The sequence below is a fragment of the Acinonyx jubatus genome, chromosome D2, assembly GCF_027475565.1.
Source record: "Acinonyx jubatus isolate Ajub_Pintada_27869175 chromosome D2, VMU_Ajub_asm_v1.0, whole genome shotgun sequence".
Classification (NCBI taxonomy): Eukaryota; Metazoa; Chordata; class Mammalia; order Carnivora; family Felidae; genus Acinonyx; species Acinonyx jubatus.
The window spans coordinates 37038611-37050052 of record NC_069393.1 but is presented as its reverse complement, the minus strand read 5'-3'; the positions used below and the strand labels follow the sequence as shown (position 1 = coordinate 37050052).

Genomic DNA, 11442 nt, shown 5'->3' with positions numbered 1-11442 from the left:
ATATGAGATGTTGTTAGTCTATGACATGTCATAGGAGCATAAAGAAGGAAAGGAGGCAGTGGCATTTTAGCTGAGCACAGGAGAGATGGGATTTGGGCAAGGAGAGGAGCACGAAGGGCATCCCGGGGAGAGCACTGGCAGAGTGATAGCCCATGCAACTTTCTGCCACATTTAGTACTGCTTTTATGACTTATTAATAAATAGTTTTCTCCTGAAAAGAAACGGCACTTAGAGCCTGCAGCAAGTTAGAAAAGTGATAGGGATACACAAACCACAAAATGAAAGTACCTTTTGGCTACAGCCTGGTTAAGGAATTTGGACTCTAGTCAACATGAAGCCATTGAGGTTTTCCAAACCTGGTGACGAAGGAATGGAGACCAGAGGCAGAGAAGGCTGTGAAGATGGCCACCTGTTTTCCAAGACAGCTCCGTGCTCCACTCATTGTTCCCAGGGCTCCCAACGAGCACCCCCACCTTCCTGTACAGACATCAGCATTTGGGCTGTGTGACGGCCAGGAAACACTTTACTCATATAAAATCATCCTTCTCCTCATTGTTTCCCTTTTCTTATAAGGAAAAAAAATGCCTGTGGTCTCTGCCCACAGTTGTACCACTCACCACGTCCATCCTGGTGAGACAAAGGCACACTGAGGTAGTCTCCACGGAGAGGCTATGTTGGTCAGGAGTGGAGGACAGAACCATCTGGACATCTGTCTGAGCCTGCACCTGGGCAAACTTGGCATTTCCCAACAGCACACAGCAGAACACATCCTTGGGACTGGATCAGCTCAGGAGAATTCCCTGTACTGAAAACAAAGTTCAGAAAACCAATCAGCAAGAGGTGAAACCCATTCCTGAAATAAACAGAACCCCAGCCACTCACTGTGTCCCTACAGCTCATTCACGACCGGAACACCAATCTAAATATCTGTCTTATTTAGTGCCTCTTTTGTAGCTTGTCAATAAATCTTTTCAGTTTAAAAAAAATGTTTTTGGAGCACCTGGGTGGTTCAGTCAGTTAAGCATCTGACTTCGGCTTAGGTCATGGTCTCGTGGTTTGTGGGTTCGAACCCCGTGTCGGGCTCTGTACTGACAGCTCAGAGCCTGGAGCCTGCTTCGGATTCTGTGTCTCCCCCTCCCTCTGCCCCTCCCATGCTCATGCTCTGTCTCTCTCTGTCTCTCAATAATAAATAAATGTTAAAAAATTAAATAAATAAATAAATAAATAAAAATAAAAATAAATGTTTTTATTTCCTTGCAGAAAACGTACTCTCCTTGTATCAAAAAAAATCTAAGCCTTTATGATCAAATTTTTTAGCGAACTGATGGAAATCCAAAGGGGAAATACATCCTGAAATATGCAAAACGAGCCTCTCCACTCTCCATTTTAAAAAAAACAAAAAAACAAAAAACAGCAGCACACATGCAACTCCCCAGCTCATTCTCCAGATCCCCGGAAACCTCCTTGCCCTTGGCAGCCAGGCCGTAGAGAGCCTCCCCAAATCCCCACCATCTGGCATTTTTGTCTGCAAAGCACAGGCCCTTCTACCCTGGGCTGCCTGCCCACTCTGCGGATGGAGGCCAGGCGTTGGCGGGGACTGCCTGGGCTTTGCCTCCCTGCTGGGTACACACACACACACACACACACACACACACACACACTCTAACACTAACACTCTCAGTCCTGCCTGCTTCCTGGCCCTGCCACAGTGCACTCAGGCCAGGCCTGCCCCCTCTGTCCTGACCCCACCTTCCCCATACACAAGCCAATGGGGTACAAATGTCAGAGAAGGAATGAGGTGGAAGGAAGCAGCTATGGGAGTTGAAGCAAGACTTGGGGGAGAAGGCAAGGCCCGGTGGGGGAGGGGGGGGAGATGAGTGGGCAGAGTGGGGTGAGTGGGCAGGTGGCAGAGAAGGCTTCATTTGCCGAACCATCTGTCAGAAGCAAAGGAAAGGCACCTAGCTCCACAGCCCAGAACCCCCCCTGCAAACACACTCATACACACTCACATATGCACATGCCCACACACACACATATACAACCACATCCACACACATATAGTCATTCACACATGCACACATATCCACAGAATCACACACACATAAAGATACACTCAAGGGCAGCCTAGGTGGCTCAGTTGGTTGAGCATCCAACTTCGGCTCAGGTGATCATCTCACTGCTCGTGAGTTCAAGCCCCGTATCGGGCTCTGTGGGCTGACAGCTCAGAGCCTGGAGCCTGCTTAGGATCTGTGTCTCCGCCTCTCTCTGCCCCTCCCCTGCTCGCACTCTATCTCTCTCTCTCTAAACATTAAAAAAATTTTTTTAGTAAATAAAAAAATTTTTTAAAAGATACACTCCAACACACATACTCTTCTACATGTGCACACATAAATGTATACAAATGGGCACCCTCACACACATACACAAGCACATGCACAAATATGCATACCCAGCCGTAGAGCCATACACAAACTCACACTCACGCATACACCCATGAACAGAGATATACACAACCATATGTACACATATTAGTCATATGTACACATATGTAGTCAAACACACACGAACGTACTTACACATGTAATCATATACTCCACACTCATACATTGTCTCTCACACACACCCATGCAGAAATACATAAACGAGTGTGTACATATACATGTCTGCAGGTACATAGTACACGTGCACACACATATACTCCTGCCCATATACTCTCACACTCCCACACAACACAGATTTGCCTATATCCACACATACTCCCTCACATGCATACCCCTGTACACATTTATACACGTAGGCACATGCTCGCATACACACGTACACACATACACAACTCCGTTGTCCTAGTCAGCTCAGGCTGCCTTAATAAAATACCATAGACTGGGTGACTTAAACAATAAGCACATGTTTCTCACAGTTCTGGATGCTGGGAAGTCCAAGATCGAGGTGTCGGCCAACCGGGTGTCTGGTGAAGACCTTCTTCCTGGCGTGCGAACAGCCACCTCTAGCTGTATCTCCACACGGCAGAGAGGGAGTACACTGGTGGCTCTTGCTTTTTTATCAGGGCATTCACGCCATCATGAGCGCCCCACTCTCATGACCTCGTCTAACCCTATTTACCTCGCAAAGACCCCACCTCCAGACACTAACACAGGGGACTAGGGTTGTACTATATGAATTGGGGAGGCTGGGGAATACATTCAGTCCATAGCATATGTGCACATACAGATATACATGCATATACCTATATACAGTCACACAGAAGCACACACCCCTACATACGTATGTATACAATCATATACGCACATGTTTATACTAACACAAGCACTCATGTATATAGTCAAAACACACGCACATTCACACACACAGTCACACACCCACACATACACTCCCACACTGACGTACATACATACAAATACACGTGTGTACGTACATGTGCCCACAAATACATATACACAGACATATACACTTATGCAAATATACTCATACAATCCCACACACAGAGATACACTGATACACACACATACTTCTTCACATGCACATATATGTCCATGCACACATGTCTGCAATTACATAAGTGCACACACATGAGCATACAAATACTCAATCACATGCACACACACTTTCTCTCCCTCCCTCTCTCTCTCTGTCTCTTTCTCTTTCGTACACAGACACAGACACAGACAGCCTGCTGGCCATCTTTTCTTCCCATTAAGAAAAATCACTTTTGCTGCCAATAGGCAGGAGCCTCCAGTGGGGTCACAGCACCACGTCTGCAGGAGCGAGAACAGCCGCCACCATTCCCCACTATCCCCAACATGAACCCACATTTACCCTCCCCTGCCTCTCCCACCTCAGCACCATCTGCTGCCCCCAGGAAAACACCTGAGCCACTGTTCTCGAGCCTGGCCACACATCAGAATCACTAGGGCACTGTCCACCAATAGGGACCCCAGGACCCTGATTTAATTCATCTGAAGTGGGACATGGGTATTGAGTTGGGAGTTTTAAGTTCTAGAGCCTCTCTGGTATAAATCCCCATCCCAGCTCCATAACTTCAGGGAACTTAAGCTACTTAAAACCCTCAGAAATTACTTTCTCCATCTGGAAAATGGGAGCGATAATAATGCCTATTTCACAGGTTGTTCTATGGAGTAAATCAGATACTCCATCCAAACCACACAACACCTAGACCATAGTAAGAGTACATAAATGTCAGCTATTGTTACGATTTCTGGTTTTACACTACCATAGTATGTCCCCCAAAAATGTTGAGTCCAAAATGTTTAAAACTAAAAGTAACCCCTGAAATCTGTATGATCCCGAAACCATCTGAAGCCCATTTCGTTGACCTCTTTCTGATCCTTTTCCCCTGGGGTACCGACAGTGCCTTGGTGCCTGCAGCATCCAGAAGTCACCTTGAGGGATGGAGCATCACCCTCTTCCTGCTCGTTGTCTTCTTCCCCTCTTATTTCTTTAGTACAATAATGACAATAACATCATCCTACACACGCCCGAAGCTGCACAATCTAGAGCAAGCTCCCGCCCTCGAGGTCGATCACCACTCTGACCCATAAGTCGTATCCAGTCCCCACTTTTGTGATGAGAAAGCAGAGTCACAGAAAGCTTGGCAATTTGCACCAAGTCACATAGTTATCAAGCAGCAGATGCATCTGGTTCCACGTCCAGTTTTTTCTCCCCTGTCATCCTGCCAGGCTTTGAATCCTCCACCCCCCTTCTATGCTCCCCCTTCATTCTCCATACCCCTCTACTCTACTCAGAGGTCCTTCACAGCCAGGCTAGCCCACCACTCTCGTCAGGAGAACAAGGGGTGTAACAGACTTGATGGGCAAGCGTTGAATGATGGGCAAGAGATGATGACAATCTTGTTCTGGAAATTCTTGAAACGGAGGGAGATGAAAGGGCAACCAGTACCGACCAATGGCTCTCTGATTTCACTACTTTACTAAAAGCAGGACCTAGACAAAAGGGAAGAAAGGGACAAGACCAGTATTTCTGACTACCTCCGAAGCCCGAGGCACTGTGATGACACAACTTGATATTGTAGAGAAGATAGAAGGTATGCAGGTTCAGAGCACTGAGTTGGTTTGAGTTCCAGCCGCACCGCGTCCTAGCTGTGTGATCTTACTCTTTTAGCTTCTTTGAAGAGTACGCGGAGGTCTGATGAGGTCATATCTGGAATATGATCACCTAGTGCCTGGAACACCAAGAACTCAATAAACGTTGGCTATTTTAATCCTGTTAACTATTATCCATATTTCCAAGTTTTATGAAAGAACCAAGATTCAAGTAAGGACTCAAGATTTTTTAAAAATATATTTTATTTTGAGTGAACTAACATGGTATCCACTCGCTGGACTGTGTGGCTGTTTCTGAGCTTCCACTGCTATCTAATTATGCTCCCACACGGAGCCACGGAGGCAGCACAGCCCCTGTTCCCAAGGAGTTTAGATTCTCCTAGGGAAGAAAGGAAAGTTAGAAAGAAACATAAGGAAGTAAATGAAAAATGAATAAAATGATCCACACCCACATGCAAATAAGAAAAATGAGACCTAGAGAAGCAAAATAATTTGTCCAAGGACACAAGGCTGATAAGGCAGGGCCTGAAACTCAGGCATGTTCTGATGCCGAATCTACTGCTCTGTACACCAAACGTAAGAGCTCAGGGGACTCAATTTTTAGAGCAAATAGAAACTCTGGCAGACTGGGTGGCGGAGCCCTAGAAACATGGTCTGAACCCTTGAGAGACTCAGACCCAACAAAAACAAGAAGTCTTAGAGAATGACTAACAAAGCTCAAATGGGAACTTTTAAAACCTCCATCCATAAACACAACGAAACACATAAACAGTCGAAGAGTGACCCTCACAGTAATAACACAGCATTTTCAGAGGGACCTGCACAAACTGAAGAAATAACGCGACTTCTACATTTGAAGAGGGACTATTGAGAAAATGTTCACTTTTCCAATATAGCTCATGACTTTAACCAATTCTAATCAAAATCCTGAGAGAATTTTCTTTAGAACTTGTAAAATTGATTCTAAGTTTCATCTGGAAGAATGAATAGATAGAGTTGGGCAAGAAAATATTGAGAAAAAGAAACACGGTGACAGAACCAGATACACTGGATATGAAAACTTATTCATACATGTATAAAGTTCAACACCAGTAGGGGGGCAACAACACACAGGTCAATACAACAGAGTATGCAGCCAGAAACAGATGCTAGTAAATACAAGAACTTAATATCAAATCAAGGTGGCTTCACAAACCAGTGAGAACTGGAAGGATGATTCAATAAGCACAGGTGAAAAAAAAAAATGGATACCTGGGGGAAAAAATCCTGTTAGAGCCACACCTCATGGCATTATATCTTAAAAAAACAAAACAAACAAACAAACACAAAACTAGGAGGAAAATGTAGCTGAATATCTATCTGGCATCTCTCTAAACACAAACATCAACATTGGGAGGAAGTACAATGGAAAAGATGAAGATTGAACTAGGCACAAATTTAAAACTTTGAAGGGAGAGGGGTTGCATTATGCCATCTGCTCTGCTTTTGTGTGTGTTTAAAAATATCCACGATGGGGAACCTGGGTGGCTCAGTCACTTGAGCATCCAACTTTTAATTTCAGCTCAGGTCATGATCCCAGGTTGTGGGATCAAGCCTCATATCAGACTCTATGCGGAGGATTCTGCTTAGGATTCTGTCTCTCTCTCTCTCCCTCTGCCCCTCTCCCCTGCTCGCTCTCTCTCTCTCTCTCTCTCTCAAATTAAAAATTTAAAACATAGGGACACCTGGGTGGCTCAGTTAGTTGAGCGTCTGACTTCGGCTCAGGTCATGATCTCACAGTTTGTGGGTTTGAGCCCCATGTCAGGCTCTGTGCTGATAGCTCAGGGCTTGGAGCCTGCTTCAGATTCTGTGTCTCCCTCTCTCTCTGCCCCTCCCCCATTCACACCCTGTCTCTGTCTTTCAAATGTTAAAAAAATGTTTTAAAAAATGTTTAAAAAATTAAAATATCCATGGTTATAAAGAAGATATATATATATATATATAATATATGTGATATATAATATATAGGAATAATATGTTATATCTAATGGAATATTATGCAGCCATTAAAAAAGAATGGATCTTGTATTTGCAACAACATGGATGGACCTAGAGGGTATTATGCTAAGTGAAATAAGTCACACAGAGAAAGACAAATGTGACCTGATTTCACTTATATGTTCACTCCAAAACAAAACAAATAAACACAAAAAAGCAGAAACAGACCCACAAATACAGAGAACAAACAGATGACTGACAGAGAGGAGGTGTGTAGGGGGATGGGCAAAAAATGGATGAAAGGGAGTGAGAGGTACAGTCTTCTAGTTATGGAATGAATAAGTCACAGGGATGAAAGGTACAGCATGGGGTATATAGTCAACGGTATTGTAATAGCAATGTATGGTGACAAATGTAGCTGCACTTGTGGTGAGCATAGCATAATGTTTAGAGTTGTTAAATCACTATGTTGTGCCCCAGAAACTAATGTAATGTTGTGTGTCAGCTATATTTCAATTTTAAAGTCTTTTAAAAAAAGTATTTAAAATTTTTAAAAATTAACATAAATTTGAAAGGCAAACAACCAAAGGGAAAAATACCTTTACCACCAATATGGCATATGAACCATTATCATGTACTTCTTTGAGGTACAAAGAGCTCCTCCAAATGACTAACATTCATTAAAGCATCAGTAGATAAGAAGTGACCATTTGTGGATTATTCCCTCATATCCAATCCCCCCTTCTGCTTCCTCCTGGCCTTTGATTCCCACTGAAAGACCCACAGGTTCTGGGGAAACTGACTCCGTCCTCCACTCCAAAGGGATCATGTGACTTGGCTACCCCAATCAGTTCATCCCATTCCCCAACTATTGTGATTGGCTGAGGAAGAGGCATGTGACCAAGCCAGTCCCCCACCCCCTCCACATGCTGAGCAGATTCATTCCCAGAGCTTCTGAGGAGATCAGGGACAAAGAAGCTCTTTCTTTCCCGATGGACCTTAGTAGAACCCCAGGAGCTTCTGGGAGAATGCTGGGGCCCACAAGAACAGCTGCAGCACGACCACCTTCACCCCCAGGGTAAAGCCAGCACTAGGAAGCAGAGCCAAGAAGTCAGTAGAGACAGAAAGAGGACTTTGTAACAGTTTTTTTGAATTCAGGACCAAGTTTCACTAAAGCTAAACCCACCCACCCCTGTTTAAAAGTATTGAACAAAAATCCCATTTTTTTCTGTTGGTTTTTTTTTTTTAATTTACATACATATACATGCATACAGTGCAAAATGATTTCAGGAGTAAAATCCAGTGATTCATCCCCTATGTATAACATCCAGTGCTCATCCCAACAAGTGTCCTCCTCAATGCCCTTTGCCCATTTAGCCCACCCCCCACCCACAACCCCTCCAGTGCCCTTGGATGGTTCTCAGTATTTAAGAGTCCCTTGGAGCACCTGGGTGGCTCAGTCGGTTAAGTGCCCGACTTTGGCTCAAGTCATGATCTCATGGTTCGTGGGTTCAGGCCCTGTGTCGGGCTCTGTGCTGACAGCTCAGAGCCCGGAGCCTGCTTTGGATTCTGTGTCTTCCTGTCTCTCTGCCCCTCCACTGCTGGTGCTCTGTCTCTCTCTCAAGAATAAATAAACATTTTAAAAAATATGAGTCCCTTATGTTTTGCCCCCCTCCCTTTTTTTATATTATTTTTGCTTCCCTTCCCTTATGTTCATCTGTTTTGTTTTTTAAATTCCACATATGAGTGCAGTCATGATATTTGTCTTTCTCTGACTGACTAGTTTCACTTAGCATAACACACTCTAGTTCCATCCATGTTGTCGCATATGGCAAGATTTCATTCTTTTTGACAGCCAAGTAATACTCCAGAGTGTGTGTGTGTGTGTGTGTGTGTGTGTGTGTGTGTGTGTGTGTGTACATACCATATTGTCTTTATCCATTCATCTGTCAGTGGACATTTGGGCTCTTTCCATACTTTGGCTATTGTTGATAGCACCGCTATAAACATTGGGGTGCATGTGCCCCTTCAAAACAGCACACCTGTATCCCTTGGATAAATACCTGGTAGTGCAATTGCAGGGTCACAGGGTACTTCTATTTTTAATTTTTTGATGAGCTTCCATACTGTTTTGAGGAACCTCCATACTGCACCAGTTTGTATTCCCACCAGCAGTGCAAAAGGGTTCCCCTTTCTCCACATCCTTGCCAACATCTGTCGTTGCCTGAGTTTTCTGGGTTTCTATTGCTTGCAAACAAAAGCAATCAAACTAAAATGAGCCAAGTTAAGTCTGACTGTGTAGAGATCTCAAGCATGCTCCCAAGCAAGGAGCAGAGGTCAGATTTTTCATGTGAGCCTAGGTGGCCAGGGAAGTTCAGGGAGGGCTGGTGCAAGCAGCCTTTCCCTCCCTCAGAGGTTGAGTAGAGTCTCACTTGTGCTCTGGCTTCTACTCTGACTCATCTCCAGTCTCCCCACAGCCCCCTTCTGTCTCCCTCCCTCTGAGAAAATAGACTCAACACCACTTGGGCCCCTGGCATCCCCATAGCAAGGCAGGCTTCCCTCAGTACCATGACTTCCTCTGTCCAAGAAGGTGGTGAGACAGCTGGGGGCAGGTGCTTTTGAATTGTTTTGGTAGAGACCCAGAATCTCCAGCCTGAATGTCCTTTCTCCTGCCCTAAGATTGGAAAGCAGATCAAGGAATCTTCCAGCAGGATGCAGCCTCATTGGGGGTGGTCAAGAGTGGAGACCAATTTCACTGACTTTCTGGGTGTGGCCTCTTGAACTTTATCAGGCCAAAATGGAACTTTCTCCATGCACCCAGAGAGAACCAAATTCTCAATGACAGACAGTTAAATCAGAACACCTGGTGAACAAGCCTAACAGTGAAAGCATTCATCCACAGTGGTAGTCTTCTCTTTGTAGACCTGAACTGTTCATGCCCATATTCAGGGTCCCTCCAGGTCTCTCAGTCTCTGAAGTGGCCTAATGAGCATGATATTGGGGCCAGTGGGGACTCAGATCCTCTCCAGGCCCAGAGGTGCCTGGTGATCTGAGCTGTCCCCTGCACAGGGCCTATGCCTTCTCTTCCAGGACCTGGAGCTCAGCCCCAAAATGTATTTTGCTGAATTTGCCTCTAAGAACCCTGCTTTTCTAAGACAACTCTTTTCCATAATCACTTTTGTCAAGTTTCAAATTCTTTCCTATCCTAGTCAGTATTTTTGCATTCTAATTATATTTTGAGCATAGTTGACACAGAACAAAAAGGATAAATGCACCAAATATAAGTTAAAATCTATATTAAAATGACCACCCCTCAGCTCACATTCCAACTTAAAAGCTAGAACACTACCAGTAACTTGTATCCACTGACCCCATCCACATCGCTCCCCTGCAAAATAGCCACATCTTGAATTTTGTGTTTACCACTCCTTTATGTTTTTTGCAGTTTGCACATATAAATGGATTCCATAATTGGAGTTATACTCCGTATAGTCTTCTACAGACTTGCATATTCTGCTTAGTATCATGTTTCTAAGGTGGATTCATGTTGTTCCAAATAGCTGGGGTTGGTCCATTTTAACTGCTGCACATTATTCCTCTGTGTTACAATGTGACTTGATTTATATGTCCATTCACCTGTCTACAGACCTAGAAGTTGTCTGAGTTGTTGAGGGCCTTGTGCTGTACTAAACATGCTGCTATAAGCACTTCTGCACACATGTGATGCCCATATGCAAGAAGCTATCTGGGGTCTACACCTGGGAGTGGCATTGTCGGCTCAGTGGAAATTCAAATGTTCAGTTTCACAAGACAATGTCTAATTGTGCTCCCACACTCTGTCTTTAAGTATGTGGTTGCCAGTATTACTGTTCCCCGTTATTCGCTCCCAGCCTATAAGAGGATTGATAATAAATCTCAACTCCAGCCGGTGGCATGCAGTGTCTTGTTGTGGATGGTGCCTGCCTTCCTGCCATGTGACTTGCACTGACCAATGGAACGTGACAAGAAATGACAAGTACGTTATCTAAGCAGAAACTTTAAGGGCCACCACAAGGTTCTGCCGTCATTCTCAGATGGCAGCCGCTCCACCACTCCGGACCCCAGGAGGAAGACACGTGGAGCAGAGTTGCCACCATCACAAGTGACAAAAGTTATGAGGGAGAAATAAACCATGGTTAGAAGCCACTGAATTTGGGGGCTGTGTTACCGCCTTGTAATACGGCAAAACTGCCTGATTCAAGACAAGTATTTACTGAGCACCTCCCACATGCCAGGCCTGGTGCTGGTTCTGCAAAAGCAGTGACGGCCAAGACAAACAAGGTCATGACCTCCTGGGGTTCACACTCTACACAAGCATCCAGTCCCA

At 44.7% G+C, this 11442-nt stretch overlaps 1 protein-coding gene across 1 annotated transcript in view; it reads right to left on the bottom strand.

Annotated features, from left to right (window-relative positions):
- Nucleotides 1-772: 772 nt before the first annotated feature.
- RPS24 (ribosomal protein S24) overlaps nucleotides 773-11442 on the bottom strand; it is an 85449-nt gene continuing 74779 nt past the window's right edge. The window contains exon 5 of the mRNA XM_053207679.1: nucleotides 773-805. Within this exon, the coding sequence (XP_053063654.1) occupies nucleotides 788-805 (18 nt within the window). The 3' untranslated portion in view covers nucleotides 773-787. The remainder of the gene's footprint in view (nucleotides 806-11442) is intronic.